This window comes from Heterodontus francisci, chromosome 12 (genome assembly GCF_036365525.1).
Source record: "Heterodontus francisci isolate sHetFra1 chromosome 12, sHetFra1.hap1, whole genome shotgun sequence".
In the NCBI taxonomy this organism is placed as follows: Eukaryota; Metazoa; Chordata; class Chondrichthyes; order Heterodontiformes; family Heterodontidae; genus Heterodontus; species Heterodontus francisci.
Window position 1 is genome coordinate 71760189 of NC_090382.1, and position 19674 is coordinate 71779862.

The following is a 19674-nucleotide window of genomic DNA, read 5'->3' on the forward strand; positions in this document are numbered from 1 at the left end:
GCAACCAATAAGAGGGAAAAGCCTACTAGACCTTGTCCTCACCAATCTACCTGTTACATATGCATTTGTCCATGACAGTATTAGTAGGAGTGACCACCGCACAATCGTTGTGAAAGCGAAGTCCCGTCTTCACGCTGAGGATGTCCTCCATCGTGTTGTGTGGCTACAAGGGGTAAATTCAGAACAGATCTGCCAGCTCAAAACTAGGCATTCATGAGGTGCTGTGGGCTATCAGCAGCAGAACTGTACTCAACTACAATCTGTAACCTCATGACCAGGCATATCCCTCATTCTGCCATTACCATCAAGCCAAGGCATCAACCTTGGTTCAATAAAGAGTGCAGGAGAGCATGCCAGGAGCAGCACCAGACACAGCTAAAAATGAAAACAAAATACTGCAGATGCTGGAAATCTGAAATAAAAACAAATATTGCTGGAAATATTTAGCAGGTCTGGCAGCATCTGTGGAGAGAGAAGCAGAGTTAACGTTTCAGGTCAGTGACCTTTCATCAGAACTGGCAAAGGTTAGAAATGTAATAAGTTTTAAGCAAATAAAGCGGGGGCGGGGGCAAAAGAGACTGAACATTGAGTTCAATAATTTCAGAGCATGACTGCCCCCCCCCCTTTTATTATTTTTAAATTTTATTTTAGCTTGTTTCGTCATTCAATTTTTTTACCATGTGCCTGGCCACTTTTTATCCATGTTTGTGCTTTTGGTTAGGGCTTTCAGTATTCTGTCATTTAACACCCTCTCTGCACTAACGCTTTGTCTTTCACTACACCATTACCACACTCTTTGCCTTTGCTCCATGACCTCCTTGTCAGTTATTCTCTATGACCCTCTGTCCTATCAACACCTTCCCTTTTGTTCTCTTCCCCCTCCCTTGCCCTGCTTTATTTGCTTAAAGCCCATTACATTTCTAACCTTTGCCAGTTCTGATGAAAGGTCACTGACCTGAAACGTTAATTCTGCTTCTCTCTCCACAGATACTGCCAGACCTGCTGAGTATTTCCAACAATTTTTGTTTTTATACCTAAAAATGAGGTGTCAGTCTGGTGAAGCTAAAATGCAGGACTACTGTGTCAATGAAAATTGACTTCAACACTTCTGGGGTAGGCAGGAGAAAATCAAACTGTTCCCACTCCTGGTTGAATTTAAACTTACAGGCATGACCTCCAAAGTACCTCCACATGCAAATCTATGTTATGGTGTGCCTTTGTTTCTGCAATGTTAGTGTATAGTGGCTTCTAATGACCTGTAACACTTTGTATCCTTTCACTATAGTGTCTGCACTGTTTTGTTCACAAGTTTCTATTGTATGTCCCAACTATAAAGTGTTCTTTAAATATTCCACCATTCTTTGGTACTGTACAATATGCTGAATAAGTTTGAACAAGTTTCACTAAAAAGGTAATTTAATTGTGAATAAATTATTCAAGTTGTGTGACTTGCTGCACCAAGATGAATTTCTATTTGTTTAGTAATTAAGAAGCCATTTCTTGAATCCAACTGGTCTGCTGCAAGTTCTACAGTACTGCAGGTCGATGTTAATGGTACTGGGTCCTCTGTAATCATGATTTTACAAGCACAACATGATGCAATTAACATTCTTTGGATTTTGTTTAAAAATCAAAATTTGAACTCTTGTATGCCACTGCACTGTCTGCCTTTTACTTAGTTTTAACCTTTTACAATCAATTTTTAAAGCTTCTAATTTTTCTGAACCAATTTACATTGTGTTGAAAATCTGAAGAATCATGTATTTTGCGCTGGCTGGAAGAGAGCCACTATCAGTTTAGGACAAGTCTGGGTTCAAAGTTAAAGTTGAAGGAAATCTAGGTTTTAGTAGATTTAGTATCTAATCTAATACATTCAGTCACTCCAGAGCACCAATCAATGAAGCAAGTAGTATACTTAGCATCATTAAGTATTGCATCATCTGCAGTAGTCTGGTTTAGGCCAGCCTTGAATACACCTATTTCCAGTTTAGCCAGAGACGGTGAATTGAATTGGTGGCAAGGATTGAACGTAGTTGCTTCGGAATTTCCTCTATTTAACCGGAGGAGAATGTGGCTCATCCCAGACTGGATGGTGAACAACCAATATGAAAACACAGAAGCAGTGGAGGGGTAAAGAGAGCTGGAGGAGAGGTAGAATTGACATCAGCGTACGTGTGGAAGCTGATCCCATGACTGCAGATATAGTTCAAATGAGGGGGAAGAAGGGGCCAGTGATAGATCCTTGGGGAACTTTTGAGGTAATGGTACAGCAGGAGGAAGAGAAGCCATTGCTGGAGATGCCCTGCCTGTGATTGGATAACTTGGAGTGGGTGCAAGCAAAGGCAATACCACTGAGCTGGCATCTTCAGCTCTCTGGTATTGCAGTCCTTCATCACCCTCGTTCAATTATTCCCCTACCTTCTAAACCCATTAACCTGATGGTGCACTTGGTCTTGACTCCCCGTGCGAGGATCCATTAATAATATGTTAAATAACTTGCATCTGTGCGCTCTTCCTGTCGGCATTTTCCATTATAAGTTCCCGTATCCACATTTTTAATGGAATCGTCCTATGCAAACTTGCTGTAATAAGGGTTCCTCACTTTGCCATTGGAGGGACTGCACCATTACTGGTGGGAGATTGCAATAACTGTGTGATAAATCTACTTGGCAGTTGCCATTTTAAACATGGATATAGGAGTTTATTTTGGAAATATAAAAAGAAAGATAGAATGTATGACTTTAAATGGAGACTGACTTATGATTGTGAGACCTGATCCAATTATTCCCCCACTTCCCATGAAGACTACATTTCACTCTACATATTCTCTAACCATGTAGTCAACGTTCTTCAACAGATCAGTTGGGTGATTTTTTTTTTTGCTTGATGACTGGCTTAGAAACCTACCACATTTTGATACTCCAGGATACCAGGGCTTCTCTGAGGGTAGAGGGAAGCATATCTGCACCTACACTAGGAATAGGCTGCCATGGTCATGAAGTGGCAGAGGGTGTATTTCCTCCTGTCAGACCAGAAGCATACTATTTTGATGGGTGTCCAGAAGAAGTGAGATTAGTGGCAAGGGTCTGGAGCGTGTGGCAGGAGTCGAGCACAATTGTTTTGGTTGGATGATCAGAGAGGATCAGACAGAAAAGACCACAGACCCAATGTGACAGTGATCAGCCCTGAAGGACCTCTGGTTCCTGTTTTTGGACAACAGCACAAAGGTCCCAATACCTGTCTCTTCTCCATTGCTGCACCCCTCTCAGCAGTTCACTTTCCTCCCCCTTGCTGGGCTTTGCCATAGGGCAGGCATGTTTCAGGGAAGCATAACCTGAGCCCAGAAATAAAAGTAGGTTCAGGTAATTGCAAATGGTGCATACTTCAAGAACAGCCTGCTTACCTCTCACTCGTCACATGGGTGACAGGAGAATCAGCCCTTAGTTCTCATTTTTCATTGTAAAGGTCAGCTTCTGGAGAGTGTGCAAAGATGTAGGAATTGACTGAAAATAAAATAATCCTGATTAGGTCTGACTGATTCAAGAATCTCAATAGCCTGACAATTGTGGTGGGTGTTAGTGTAAAATGGTATGGTGCTGCCAAATTTCTGGCAGTATTTTGGTTAGATGCTGTACCGATTCACTTCATTGTCATCGAGTGCATGCAGACCAGGTACTTTGGCACGTCCCTTGAAGTGAAGGCCACAAACCTGTGTTGGTTTCTGGATGAAACTGAGGCAGATAACAGGGCAGGATTGTGCTCTGATGTGCAGCTGGACATTTTCCTATCCATTAGATTTCCTGCTGGCAACATGGATTATGCTTGTCCATATATGGAGAGGCACATTGTAATAATATACAAATGATGGCAATATGCCATCTGACACATTTCCCATCATTTATACAATAGCAGTGCTTGAAGGAAGGGAGGCCTGTTGTTCTTTTCTGACAAACATTTCTAAGGTCAGTGCAAGTATAATTTACCATTCAGGCTGTGGATACTGGCAACACTACACTGCAGTGAGCATCAGAGACTTGCTGCAGCCATTCTGTGCCCCCATTGCAGGCAGTCTTGGCAGTGGAGGCCAGAGTTCCTGGCAAATTTGTGTGTGTGACCCAAAAGCCAGAATATTGGTCGGTGTTGGCCTTGGGGATGCATCTTTTGGTAGGTGGAAGATATGCCCCAGTTGTGCTAATGTGGAAAAGCTAGGCTAGTTTTGCAATAAACCCAAAACCGGAACAGACCTACCTGTGATAATAAAGCTGTATTTTGCAGTAGTTTCTTTTGAAATGTATTTTCTTAGTGCATTGTGTTACTGAAACATTACGGCTTGCTGCAAAGCATACGTTGTGTTTCTCATATTGAACCATTTGAACTGTATTATTTTTACTTAACTTCTAAAGTGCCCTTCAAGGCAAGCTTTCCTTCACATAGCTCATTGCTGTGCCTTTGGGTTTCACTGTCTGCTGCATTTCTTAGATTACTTGTAAACTAAAATTAGCTCAGTCCCCAAAGCCCCAGAAAGCCAAGAGGAGTATAGAAAGTGAAGGGGTGAAATTAACAAGGAAATTAGGAAAGCAAAGAGAGGGCATGAAAGAATATTGGCAAGCAAAATCAAGGTGAACCCAAAGATGTTTCATCAATACATTAAGAGTAAGAAGATAACTAAGGAGAGAGTAGGGCCCATAAAAGACCAAAAAGGTAACCTGTGTGTAGGGGCGGAAGATGTTGGCATGGTTCTTTATGAATACTTTGCGTCTGTCTTCACAAAAGAGGGGGACAATGCAGATATTTTAGTTAAGGAGCAGTGTGAAGTATTGGATGTGATAAATATAGGGAGAGAGGAAGTTTCAATGGAATTCGCATACTTGAAAGTTGATAAATCACCAGGGCCAGATGAAATGTACCCTAGGCTGTTAAAGAAGCAAGAGAGGAAATAGCAGAGGGTCTGACCATCATTTTCCAGTCGTCACTGGATACAGGTGTGGTGCTGGCGGATTGGAGAACGGCTAACGTTGTACCTCTGTTTATAAAGGGAGCGAAGGATAGACCGAATAATTACAGGCCAGTCAGTCTAACCTCAGTACAAAGAACAAGGAACAGTACAGCACAGGAACAGGCCATTCGGCCCTCCAAGCCTGCGCCGATCTTGATGCCTGCCTAAACTAACACCTTCTGCACTTCCGGGGCCCATATCCCTCTATTCCCTTCCTATTCATGTATTTGTCAAGATGTCTCTTAAACGTCGCTATCGTATCTGCTTCCACCACCTCCCCTGGCAGCAAGTTCCAGGCACTCACCACCCTCTGTGTAAAAAAAAAACTTGCCTCGCACATCCCCTCTAAACTTTGCCCCTCGCACCTTAAACCTATGTCCCCTAGTAACTGACTCTTCCACCCTGGGAAAAAGCTTCTGACTATCCACTCTGTCCATGCCGCTCTTAACTTTGTAAACCTCTACCATGTCGCCCCTCCACCTCCGTCGTTCGGGAGGGTTTAAACTAGTTTGGGAGGGGGATGGGAACCGGACTTGTAATCCAGGGACCAGTGGGTCCACTCAGAAAGACAAAGAGTGTAGTGAGGTATTGGGGAAGGTAGCACTGTCACAGAGGACAGATGGGCACGGAGAAGGGTTAAAGTGCGTATACTTCAACGCAAGAAGCATCAGGAATAAGGTGAGTGAATTGAAGGCGTGGATGGGCACTTGGGACTACGATGTTGTGGCCATCACTGAAACGTGGATAGGTGAGGGGGAGGAATGGTTTTTGGAGGTACCTGGTTATAGATGTTTTCATAAGATTAGGAATGGTGGTAAAAGAGGTGGGGGGGTGGCATTGTTAGTTAGAAATAGTGTAACAACTGCTGAAAGAATTTTCGAGGAGGATCTGCCGACTGAGGCACTGTGGGTTGAGGTCAGGAACAGGAAAGGAGCAGTCACCTTGATGGGAGTTTTCTATAGGCCCCCCAATAGCAGCAGGGAGGTGGAAGAGCAGATTGGGAAACAGATTTTGGAAAGGAGCAGAAGTCACAGGGTAGTAATTATGGGGGATTTCAACTTCCCAAATATTGATTGGCAACTCTTTAGATCGAATAGTTTGGATGGGGTAGTGTTTGTGCAGTATGTCCAGGAAGCTTTTCTGACTCAGTATGTAGACTGCCCGACCAGAGGGGAGGCAATATTGGATTTGGTACTAGGTAATGAACCAGGGCAAGTGATAGAGCTGTTGGTGGGCGAGCACTTTGGAGATAGTGATCACAATTCTGTAGCATTCACTGTGGTAATGGAGAGGGATAGGTATGTGCAACAGGGCAAGGTTTACAATTGGGGGAAGGGTAGATATGATGCTGTCAGGCAGGAACTGAGGAGCATAAGTTGGGAGCATATGCTGGCAGGGAAGGGCACGGTCGAAATGTGGAACTTTTTCAAGGAGCAGATAGTAGGGGCCATTGATAAGCATGTCCCTGTCAGACAGGGAAGGGATGGTCATGTGAGGGAACCGTGGTTGACAAGAGAGGTTGAGAGTCTTGTTAGGAAGAAGAAGGATGCGTATATAAAGTTGAGGAAAAAGGGCACAGGCATAGCTCTGGAGGGATACAAGATGGCCAGGAAGGATCTGAAGAAAGGGATTAGGAGAGCTAAGAGAGGGCATGAAAAATGCTTGGCGGGTAGGATAAAAGAAAACCCCAAGGCCTTTTACGCGTATGTCAGAAATATGAGGATGACTAGGGGGACCGTAGGTCCGGTCAAGGACAATAGCGGGAGACTGTGTGTTGAGCCGGAAGAGATAAGTGAGGTTTTGAATGAGTACTTCTCTTCGGTATTTACGAATGAGAAGGGGTGTATTACTGAAGAGGACGGTGTGAAACAGACTGGTAAGCTCGAGGAAGTGCTCGTTAGGAGGGAAGATGTGTTGGGGTTTTTGAATAACTTGAAGATAGACAAGTCTCCCGGGCCTGACGGGGTATATCCAAGGATGTTATGGGAAGCAAGGGATGAAATTGCAGAGCCGCTGGCAATGATCTTTTCATCTTCTCTGCTGACGGGGGTGGTACCAGGTGATTGGAGGGTGGCAAATGTTGTGCCCCTGTTCAAGAAAGGGAATAGGAACAACCCTGGGAATTACAGGCCAGTTAGTCTTACTTCGGTGGTAGGCAAGTTGATGGAAAAGGTGCTGAGGGATAGGATTTCTGAGCATCTGGAAAGACACTGCTTGATTCGGGACAGTCAGCACGGTTTTGTGAGGGGTAGGTCTTGCCTCACAAGCCTGATTGAATTCTTTGAGCAGGTGACCAAGCAAGTGGATGAGGGTAAACCAGTGGATGTGGTGTACATGGATTTTAGTAAGGCATTTGATAAGGTCCCCCATGGTAGACTTATGGAGAAAGTCAGGAGGCATGGGATAGTGGGGAATGTGGCCAGTTGGATTAAGAATTGGCTAACTGATAGAAGGCAGAGAGTGGTCTTAGATGGTAAATACTCAGCCTGGAGCCCAGTTACCAGTGGCGTGCCGCAGGGATCAGTTCTGGGTCCTCTCCTGTTTGTGATTTTTATTAACGACTTGGATGAGGAAGTCGAAGGGTGGGTCGGTAAATTTGCAGATGATACAAAGGTTGGTGGAGTTGTGGATACCGAGGAGGGCTATTGTCGTCTGCAAAGGGACTTGGATAGGTTGCAGTGCTGGGCTGAAAAGTGGCAGATGGAGTTTAACCCTGAAAAGTGTGAGGTCGTCCATTTTGGAAGGACAAACACGAATGCAAAATACTGGGTTAACGGTAGGGTTCTTGGGCATGTGGAGGAGCAGAGAGACCTTGGGGTCTATGTGCATAGATCGTTGAAAGTTGCAACTCAAGTGGATAGGGCTGTGAAGAAGGCATATGGGGTGTTAGCGTTCATTAGCAGAGGGATTGAATTTAAGAGCCGTGAGGTGATGATGCAGCTGTACAGGACCTTGGTAAGGCCTCATTTGGAGTACTGTGTGCAGTTCTGGTCGCCTCATTTTAGGAAGGATGTGGAAGCCTTGGAGAGGGTGCAGAGGAGATTTACCAGGATGTTGCCTGGAATGGAGAATAAGTCTTACGAGGAAAGGCTGAACATTCTAGGCCTCTTCTCATTAGAACGGAGAAGGATGAGGGGTGACATGATAGAGGTTTATAAGATGATCAGGGGAATAGATAGGGTAGACAGTCAGAAACTTTTTCCCCGGGTGGAGCAAAGCGTTACAAGGGGTCATAAATTTAAGGTGAAGGGTGGGAGATATAAGGGGGATGTCAGGGGAAGGTTCTTTACCCAGAGAGTGGTCGGGGCATGGAATGCCTTGCCTGGGGAAGTTGTTGAGTCAGAAACTTTAGGGACTTTCAAACGGCTTTTAGATAGGTATATGGATAAAGGAGAATGATGGGGTATAGATTAAATTGTCCTTGACAGAGGACAAAGGATCGGCACAACGTCGTGGGCCGAAGGGCCTGTTCTGTGCTGTATTTTTCTATGTTCTATGTTCTATGTTCTATGAAAACAATCCGAGTTTTTCCAACCTCTCCTCATAGCTAATGCCCTCCAGACCAGGCAACATCCTGGTAAACCTCCTCTGTACCCTCTCCAAAGCCTCCACGTCCTTCTGGTAGTGTGGCGACCAGAATTGCACGCAATATTCTAAGTGTGGCCTAACTAAGGTTCTGTACAGCTGCAACATGACTTGCCAATTTTTATACTCTATGCCCCGACCGATGAAGGCAAGCATGCCGTATGCCTTCTTGACTACCTTATCCACCTGCGTTGCCACTTTCAGTGACCTGTGGACCTGTACGCCCAGATCTCTCTGCCTGTCAATACTCCTAAGGGTTCTGCCATTTACTGTATACTTCCCACCTGCATTAGACCTTCCAAAATGCATTACCTCACATTTGTCCGGATTAAACCCCATCTGCCATTTCTCCGCCCAAATCTCCAACCGATCTATATCCTGCTGTATCCTCTGACAATCCTCATCATTATCCGCAACTCCACCAACCTTTGTGTCGTCCGCAAACTTACTAATCAGACCAGCTACATTTTCCTCCAAATCATTTATATATACTACAAACAGCAAAGGTCCCAGCACTGATCCCTGCGGAACACCACTAGTCACATCCCTCCATTCAGAAAAACACCCATCCACTGATACCCTCTGTCTTCTATGACCAAGCCAGTTCTGTATCCATTTGCCAGCTCACCTCTGATCCCATGTGACTTCACCTTTTGTACCAGTCTGCCATGCGGGACCTTGTCAAAGGCTTTACTAAAGTCCATATAGATAACATCCACTGCCCTTCCTTCATCAATCATCTTCGTCACTTCCTCAAAAAACTCAATCAAATTAGTAAGACATGACCTCCCCTTCACAAACCATGCTGTCTCTCGCCAATAAGTTCATTTGTTTCCAAATGTGAGTAAATCCTGTCCTGAATAATCCTCTCTAATAGTTTCCCTACCACTGACGTAAGGCTCACCGGCCTATAATTTCCTTTCTTAAACAAAGGAACAACATTGGCTATTCTCCAGTCCTCTGGGACCTCACCTGTAGCCAATGAGGATGCAAAGATTTCTGTCAAGGCCCCAGCAATTTCTTCCCTTGCCTCCCTCAGTATTCTAGGGTAGATCCCATCAGGGCCTGGGGACATATCTACCTTAATGTTTTGCAAGACACCCAACACCTCCTCCTTTTTGATAATGAGATGACTGAGACTAGCTGCACTCCCTTCCCTAGGCTCATCATCCACCAAGTCCTTCTCTTTGGTGAATACTGATGCAAAGTAGTGGGCAAATTATTGGAATCTATTCTGAGAGACAGGATAAACTGTCACTTAGGCACAGGTTAATCAAGGATAGTCAGCATGGATTTGTTAAGGGAAGATCTTGTTTGACCAACTTGATAGAATTTTTTAAAGAAGTAACAAGGAAGATAGATGTGGGTAGTGCAGTTGATGTGGTCTACTTGGATTTTAGCAAGGCTTTTGACAAGGTCCCAGATGGTAGACTGGTTAAAAAAATAAAATCCCATGGGATCCAGGGAAATGCAGCAAGGTGGATACAAAATTGGCTCAGTGGCAGGAAACAAAGGGTAATTGTTGACGGCTGTTTTAGCGACTGGAGGGCTATTTCCAGTGACGTTTCGCAGAGCTCACTTCTGGGTCCCCTGCTTTTTGTGGTATATGTTAACGATTTGGACGTATATGTAGGGGGCATGATCAAGAAGTTTGCAGACGACGCAAAGATTGGCCATGTGGTAGATAGTGAGGAGGATAGCTGTAGGCTGCAGGAAGATATTGATGGTCTGGTCAGATGGGCAGAAAAGTGGCAAATGGAATTCAACCTGGAGAAGTGTGAGGTGATGCATTTGGGGAGGTCAAACAAGGCAAAGGAATACACAATTAATGGGAAAATACTGAGAAGTGTAGAGGAAATGAGGGACCTTGGAGTGAATATCCACAGATCCCTGAAGGTAGCAGGACAGGTCAATAAGGTGGTTAAGAAAGCATATGGAATCCTTTCCTTTATTAGCCGAGGTGTAGAATATAAGAGCAGGGAGGTTATGCTGGAACTGTATAACTCATTGGTTCGGCCACAACTTGAGTACTGTGTGCAGTTCTGGTCACCTCATTACAGAAAGGATGAAATTGCACTAGATAGGGTATAGAGGAGATTTACGAGGATGTTGCCAGGACTGGAAAAATGCAGCTATGAGGAAAGATTGGATAGGCTGGGGTTGTTCTCCTTGGAACAGAGAAGACTGAGGGAAGATCTGATTGAAATGTACAAAATTTTGAGGGGCCTGGATAGAGTGGAGGTGAAGGGTCAGTTCACCTTAGCAGAGAGGTCATGACAAGGGGGCATAGATTTAAAGTGATTGGTAGAAAAACTAGAGGGGAGATGAGGAAAAACCTTTTCACCCAGAGGTGGTGGGGGTCTGGAACTCACTGCCTGAAAGGGTAGTTGAGGCAGAAACCCTCAACTCATTCAAAAGGAATTTGGATATGCACCTCAAGTGCTGTAATCTGCAGGGCTACAGACCAAATGCTGGAAGATAGGATTAGAATAGATGGATCGTTTTTCAGCAGGCAGACATGAAGGGTCGTGGCCTCTTTCTGTGCCTTCAACTTTCTATGATTCTCTGCTGCCAAACGATTTTTTTCCAAAAGAGAAAAATGGAATGATGCTTGATAGATCATAGCTGTCTCAACCTTTTCCTCTGTTACATACATAAGAAAATTCCAATCTGAAGATTTGTACTTCCCTGACTTAAGTCCTCAAAAAAGCCCCCGGCTTAATTTCAATGAAAGGAATTTGGCTGAAACACAAGTGCCAAAATTTTATAGGTGAACTATTAAACCTCACAGATGGAAAAACGTATAACATTTTTAAAACCTAAAGTTAAATGTTTTTTAAAATAATGCTTTTTGCCACATTGGAATGGAGAGGGGAATAGAATGTATCAGGTGATGCTATGAGCATAGAAATATGATTGTTATTTGCAAATCTGAGTGCATCCTGGGTATGATTCAGATTCCATAAATATGTTCATTAGGGAGGCTGTCTACGTAACTTGTAAGATGAGGCATTAAATAAACTATGGTGAGCCCCATGATTGGAGGTTTTTTTTAAACTATGTGTTGCAGTAGGATCTGTTTAAAGGCTTGTGCTATATTCACAATTGAGTCAATGTTTTTCTAATTCTAATTTTTAAACCTCATATACCTTCTAATCATGTTGTACCTTTAGAAGTACTGTATGTGTAGAATGTATATTTTTATGAGGAATTGCATGGTCCATTAACCGCTAGGATGTGGGATTGAATCCAACCCAGACTGATAGGCTCAAGTCTATTCTTTGTGTTGGTTATAAATGTCCTAATTTAAATGAGCTTGGGGCAGCCTAACCTCATTTTTGAGCGGTAAGAGCTTGCGGTACAAAACTGCATTATTGTTACTAAATTAGCAAGCTCGTTCCAGTTAATGATATGGGAAATGGAATATCGCATGAGTACAGTAAGGGTTCTCTTCTCCGGGTTGATGGAGAGTAAAGACAGGTTTTCTTTGTATCCTGCTATGCTTAGACTTGATCCTGTTACTGCATGCAGAGAAGAAAAATATTCTGCTCACCAGCTTGATGGACTGCCACCATAACCAAAAAAATTATTTTAAAAAGGTTTCACTTGTATGCGCATGCATTTATGCACGCTATCGGAAATTACATTTTTTTTTGTTTCGTTATATAAATGAACTATTATAAACATTACTGACAAGTGATTTGTGTTTTTCTTCTGAAAATGACTCATTAAATTATCTCTGATTTTCTTTTGTATGGAAATGGGGACAAATGTTGACAGATTTTTTAAAATGAGCACCATTCAGTGTTTAAAGCTGAACATTCTAGAACGAAACAGTTTTAATAATGGATAATATATACATTCTGAAAATTGAAATTAAATTCAAGTGCAGTTACTTGGCTGTGGAGTAATTTCAGCATTTTGGAAACCACCTCAATATATGTATTCTGCAGTCTCTGTCACCAAGCATCCTTGGATGGCTCTGATTTAACTGAGGTCTGATGTTGCTGGTGAAATGATCTGTGGAGTTTGAAAACAACAATAACTTGTAATTATATAGTGTGTTTAATGTGGAAAAACATCCCAAGGTGCCTCAGAGAGGTTAAGGATCTTTGGGCCAAAGCCAAAGAAGAAGACATTTCAGAGGGTTTCCAAAATCTTTGTCAAAAGGTGGGTTTTAAAGGATGACGGATGGTTGGCAGGGGAATTCTAAAGAGTTGGATGTATGTTACTGAAGGCCTGGTCACAAATGGTGGAGGAAAGTTGGGGCAGGAGGGGGAATGCACCTGAGGCTGGAATCAGAGGAACAGTGAGTTCAGGATAGGGATTTTGGGCTGGAGGTAGGAAGGGGAAAGGGATTTAAACTTTGAGGCATTGAGGAACTGGGAGCCAATATAAATAAATGTGGATGAGTGTGGTATCTAAGCAGGAGTTGGTGTGGGATTTAATGCTGGCAGCAGAGTTTTGGATGAGTTGACATTCACGGAAAATGTGGGGTGGAAGGCCAGTTAGAAGAGCATTGGAGTAAGAGAAAAACTTGCATTTACACAACACTATTCACAATCTCAGGACACCCCAAGTGCATTACAGCCAATGAAATATTTTTGAAGTGCAGCCACTGTTATACTGTAGTTGACAAAGGCAGAGTTTCAGCAGCAGATGGACTCGTTCTTGGAGGTAGATGTTTTTTGTGATGGAGAGAATATTAGAATCTCAGCTCAAGATCAAACAGGATGCCAAGATTGCCAACAGTCTGGTTCTGAGATGATGGCCAGGTGGGTATGGAGTTTGTGATGGGCTGAAAGTAATGGCTTAGGTCTTCCCAGTGTTGGGCAAGGACTCTGACAAGACAGAGACGTTGAAGGCACCTGATGGAATTGGAGTGTTAGAGCTGGGTGTCATCATTGTATATGTGGAGGTGATCCTATAACTTTGGATCATGTTGCTGGATCATTAGTCTTGACCTCTGAATTATTAGTTAGCCACTTATTACTATGCTGTTTGAAAAATTGAGTCTTTTTACATTAGAATAAAGAAGACTAAAGTGTAATATGCAATAAATAGGAACAGGGTAGATAAATGTGATTAGAACTATCTGCTTATGTGGAGGGTAAATGCCAACAAGGGCAGGTTGGGCTGAATAGCTTGGTTCAATGTTGGAAATTTTGTGTATTTCTATGATTTCAAACTAAGATTTGTACAGTTTCTGGAATACCCCAGAGATAGATCAGCTGCCTGAGTAGTCATATTTTGCCCTTTCGCTATCAAGTGGCTGATTCTATTGTGAATGAGGAATTTACCTTCTGCCCCATGTTTTGCACTGGCTGATTTCAGGAGTGCGAACAGTGTATTCCTTAGATACCTTTTACATTGATTGTGATATGTCCCCCTCGTTTTTTCATTGCTATATTAAAATCCTACTTTCTCAGATTTTTAGAAGCCCCTTTTCAATGCTTTTCCTCATTTCTGCAATTGTACTATGTAGATTATGAATGTTGTTAAAGGTTTGTCTGGACTTTTTATCCTCAATGTTGAAAAACACTGTACCAACAAGATGTACCATGACTTAACCAAATACGTATTTTTATGAAAACAGTAATAAGGATGAAAACATGTACTTACTTTACTGGAGTGGAGAATTTTGAGGTTTCGAAGAGAATTAAAACAATGCGTTGGCCAAGCATGCTGTCTTTTATTTTATTGTTTGCCTCTTCTGTGTTCTTTTTCCTGAACAGAACAACATTTTCCTGATGTTATGCTGGGTGAAGAATTTCTTAGTCTGAATCTGGATCAAGTATGCAGTTTGATATCAAGTGATAAGCTCACAGTTGCCTCAGAAGAAAAGGTACATGTGTTTCATTTATGGGATAAAGGTTTTGAGTTTTTCTAAATGTAGTCATGCCATTAATTACCATCAATATCCAGGATTGCCATGTTTTCCTGGCACAAATGAGCATTCTGGCAGCGGAAGGCAGAATTTGACTTGGTATCCAAGAAAGAACTTCCAGGCTTCACAAACTATATCATTATGCCCATGGTTAAAGTGAGAGAAGATTGACCATGACCTACATATTTCAAGATCTGTCAGGTTCTAGCATGGTTCCTGCTTTTGCAAGTGTGTTTTTTAAAAACACAGGGATCCATCGATTTAAATTCCTGCCAAAATTGATTTAACTAAGTATACCATATGAAAATCATATCTACATCGTACACCAGCAATAAATTTTCCTCTCATCACCTTCAAAACTGATCGTCAGGAGGTATGCCAACACTATGCAATCATTTTCCATTCCTCTAATTGATGAGCCAATGATGTCAAGATTGTTTGTATATTTTTGGACTTTATAAATCTCTGCATCCAAACAAATCCTGTTTGGTCTGTCTTACAATCCTGAAAAATACAAGGAGGTTAACAAACCCAATGATCAAGCGGATCACGTGTGTGATTGTTATTTTCAAACCAAGACTGTCTTTGCTTTTATTTTCAGAACTGTAGATGTGACTGCATAGTACTTAATTTTCATGTTGTGATTGCTCTTTACTTGTAAGCAGTGTCAGCTTTTCACATGTTTAAAGCAACTGGTACATTAGTTGCTGTCTGACATGAAGCCACTTGGAGAGAATCAAGTGAGAGTTCCTTAGGAAGGGATGGGAAAAAAACATACAGACATGCACACATACACTTATTAGCTCATTAGCTTTATGCAACCTACATGAAATGAATTTACCAAGGCTGTGGCACAAAACTGTCCCTAATTTGGTGGTACTTGGCATTTTTACTGAGAGATAAAAAAGATAACTGGTGGGGAGATAGAAAATGTCATTCTGATGCAGTGCAGTGATGATGTCTGCTTTGACTTAGTTGTAGCAGTCTTGCCTGTGAATCAGAAGGTTGTGTTTCAAGCCCCATTCTAGAGACTGAATACATAATCTGGCTGGCACTTCACTGTAGTACTGAGGGAATTCTGTACTATTGGAGGTGCTGCCTTTTGGTAGATGCATCAAACCAAGGCTCTGTGTGGCCCCTCAGGTGGATGCAGAAGATCCCATGGCACTATTGCAGAACAGTAGGAGAGACTTGGATAATTTGTATGCTTTAATCTTCTGAGATTGAGTCAAAGGCACATTGGTAGGCAGGATTTATGGATCTTTACTTTTCCCATGCCCTATGTAATTACTTCCTTGATAGTGTTAACTGTTGATGCTGAAATAGGTAGAAAAAGTTCTATTTCCCCGCCATAACAATGACTATCTTGATGAACGTGAAAGTCCATCAGAAAAAAATCAAGAAAAATGGGCAATTAAGTCTTGAACTTGGGCGAAGTCAATTGTTTAAGAGGTTAAAGAATTTAAACTAATATATGGTTATAAAAAATGAATATGTCTCTTTTTTAAAATCTTTCCTTTAAGTACCATTCTGGTAGTTTCATGGTCACCATTACTGATACTAGCTTTTTATTCCAGATTTATTTAATTGAACTTATATTACCCAGCTGCCATGATGGGATTTGAACTCATGTTTCTGGATCATTAGTCTTGACCTCTGGATTATTAGTTAGCCACTTATTACTCTGCAATTTGAAAAATTGAGTATTTATTTTATTAGAATAAAGAAGATTAAAGTGCAATATGCAATAAGTGTTCAAAATTATAAAAGAATGGAACAGGGTAGCTAGAAGCAGACTGTTTCTGGTGGCTGAGTGGTTTGGAATAAGATACCATAGATGTCAGGTTAAAAGTAAGTGCTTCAGAACAGAGGGCAAGGCAAGCTATTTTCACAGAGTTGTGAGGTTGTGGAATTCGCTTTCAGGATTTGTGGTTGAGGGATAGACTCTTAACATTCAAGGTTTGATTGGATAGCTGGATTGAGGAAAATGGGACTAACAGCACAAGAGTGGAAGTTCATAGGTCATTGGTTCATAGATTTTCCATTGATTGCCTCAACAGCGTACTCTTTGGAGAGGTTTAGAAACTCTCAGCATGTCTGGATTTCCACGTTATTCTGCGCACGTGCGGACTCCCAACCTTGCTGTCAATTTCATTGGAGTAATGATGGCGAATGCCGACAGTTTCGCTGTCATTGCCACTGCAAAATCTGGGTCAACCTTTATAATTTATGGATTTTTATTCGCAACTTATATTTTCTAAAGCATATCCAGAAATAGATAAAAAGTGCTTTTGCCATCTAACTATCTTAGAATGACTTGGGGTGAGATTGGTTTGTCACAAAATTTATTTTTGGCTATTCTGGGAAATTTAATCTTATGGGTTTTGAATTATTAATGAGCACATCCATTCTGAATGAAAACAGTCTCCATTTCAGTAACGTACAGTCTTAAGCTTAAATAGATGTTACTGTGGCCGGGATTTCACGTTGGGTGGACGGGAGCCGGCCACCGACTGAAAAGTCGGTGGCGCTTCCGCCTCGCCTGGGGATCTGACCCGCATTTTACTGGTCCCCAGGCTTTAATTGTTCCGAGGCGGGACTTACACTAATTTGAGGGAGGAAGTCCTGCCTCATTGAGCTGCCGGCCAATCAGCGGGCCAGCAGCTCTTAGTCCCAACAGCGCCACTGGGAGTGGTGGCGACTGCTGGCACTGCAGCCCAGCCAAAGACATGGAGCCGGGAAGACAGGTAGGTTTTGGTTGCCTCGCCGGGGGTAATCAGTAGAGCCCCTGCGAGGCAAGTGTGGTCGGTTGGGGGGAAGGGGTGGCATGTTGGGTGCTGGGGGTGGTTGGGGTAGCCCTCCATCGGATACCCTCTGCCCGATGAGCAGGTCCCCCCACCCCGGGACGATTGCAGCCATCTGGTTTTCACAGGCGGCTTTTCCTGGCTGCAGGACGCCTGCTTGCCACTTAAGGGCTTTGATTGGCCTGGGGCGGGCGGGCTGTTTTTTGTCCCCGTTTCCACCCCTGCCCTACGTAAAGGGGGCAGATCTGGAAGCGGGTCGGGCAAGCCTGCTTCATTTTACGCCATCCCCCCCTTCCACCATCCTGCTCATTGGGGTGGCGTAAACTTCCAGCCAGTTGTTCAATGTCCACGGTGCTGCATGTTTTTGTTAATTGAGTTCATCTCAATTATGCTATGTCTCTATCATCATAATCAGTTGAGACTTGGCACTTAGCCCTTTTTAATTGTTCTTTGGTAACCAGGTTAATAGTGTCAATTGGCAGCAAGCCTGAGTACATGATAGAAAAGAATGAGGACCACATTTCACAGGTTTGGTGACTGGCAGCCAGCAGAACTGTGACATTAAATATATAATGTGGAGTAAGTCGCATACTTTCAAAACTCCCCTTGGGACCAGCACAGAGCATCTTTTGAAGCTTTTCCTCAACATTTTAAGCTTATTAGATCTGTAGCCTTTGTAATAATGGGTTTTGCTAAACTGGGTCTAGCTGGTTTTGTCTGGATTATCCCATTGACCCAATCTCTGGGGTGTGTTTAGTAAAATACTTGAATTCCTTAGGCAAATGGAAGTTTTGCTAATGGAACTTAAGTGTACAGCTAAATCTCTTCCCTCCACATTATATATTTAATGTCACAATTACTGCTAAACACCTTTGTAGACCCAGAAAAGCTAATTTTATATTTTTGGAATGATACATTTCTCTATTATGATTTTTTAAAACTCCACATTTAAAAAAAATATATACTTTTTATCTTTATTTTAGCTTCTATCTTAACCAATCATTTTTTTCACTATCTGAAATTTTAAATTAAAAGGAAAGGGATGCAGTGCTTTTAATTTCTCGGTTTGCTGTCTGTGAGAATACTTGAACATTTATGACTACTTGGTGCCAAATTTAAATTGCCATTGAGGAAGGTGAGATTGCTAAATCTTTGTGGGTAGCTTTCTTTGAGATCAGCGCCAAGTTGAGCTGCTTCGCCGCTGACCGCAAAATCTAGGTCATTAAAAAAACTCAGACTTTAAACACTTACAATGGGCATCAAGGGTATCAGTTTTGTATTGGTTACTAAGAAATGATGCATTTTTGGTTAGTGATAATCATTAATCACACTTAATGCTATAAATTTTCATACTACTAAGTTCACAAACCTCTGCATGAATGGCTGTTACATTACTGAGGATATTCATGCATGGCCTGCTGATTTGATCTCTTTGGCATTGCAGGATTCAAAATAGTGTTGTGTAGCTAATAAGATTACCATGCTGCTGATTACTATTTTAATTGCATTGCGAAGTGTCTGACTCTTGAACAAGATTTCGAAAGGTGAATTTTCTTTTGAAAGTTGTTTAACTTCCTCCAATCCTGTTATTTCAGTTAACCCAAAATGGGAATATGTTTCCAACTCTGTTGTGTTTCATGACATTTTTTAAATGGGACTGCTTGTATTATCAGGGTAGATGTGTTTGAGAATCATTGCCTGAGTTTTACTGATCAGCATCTCACAGAATTATCAAATTCTTCCCCAGCAACACTATGTTGTGATACTTAATTATCAAAATATGACTAAAACATTTCAAATAACTCCCATACTGGTGTTGGGTGTAACTCAGCTTCTTGTGTTATATGTATTTCACCATCACCACCCATTTTCTTCCATCATTTTAGATCTTTGACTCTCAGGCTTTGCCAGTGACTTACTCTTGAGCTTCCGTCAATGCTGCCCTACATCTAGTTGTCTGACAGCAGCCCAGGTTGATTCACTTGATGAATTTTATGTCAATCCAGACATCTTTCAAAAAGATAGTTCTTTTAAAATTAGCATTCACTTATATTTTACATTAAAGTAGTAATTTTAAGAGTCCTTTCCAAATTCAAGACCTGTTTTTCTTCCTAAGAAAATTTGATAAGAATGATCTTTACAAAGCTAATGGTTTGCACGATATAAGGTAGACATTGTAATAATATGGGAAGGATATTGTAGCTTTCTTTGGTGAATATTATTTGTGGGTACTTCTGCACAGAAGCCCCTTTAATGTTTTCTTAGCTCTATAAATAAGTCCACTGGAAGGTCATAGCCTGTGTTTAAGCTGCTGTTACCAGCAGTAAAGTTTTATGATTAACTAAGAAAAAGTGAGCGATGTGATTTACTTTGGTTTTCAGTGCATAATTTAATTTAGGTTG

General features: G+C 42.0%; 1 protein-coding gene across 13 annotated transcripts in view; it reads left to right on the forward strand.

Annotated features, from left to right (window-relative positions):
* The window catches only part of LOC137375917 (kelch-like protein 3), a 193687-nt gene that overhangs the window by 96381 nt on the left and 77632 nt on the right, over nucleotides 1-19674 (forward strand). For all 13 annotated transcript variants that reach the window (XM_068043609.1, XM_068043599.1, XM_068043612.1 and 10 more), the window contains one exon: nucleotides 14317-14426. In XM_068043609.1, coding sequence (XP_067899710.1) covers nucleotides 14317-14426 — 110 coding nt within the window. The remainder of the gene's footprint in view (nucleotides 1-14316; nucleotides 14427-19674) is intronic.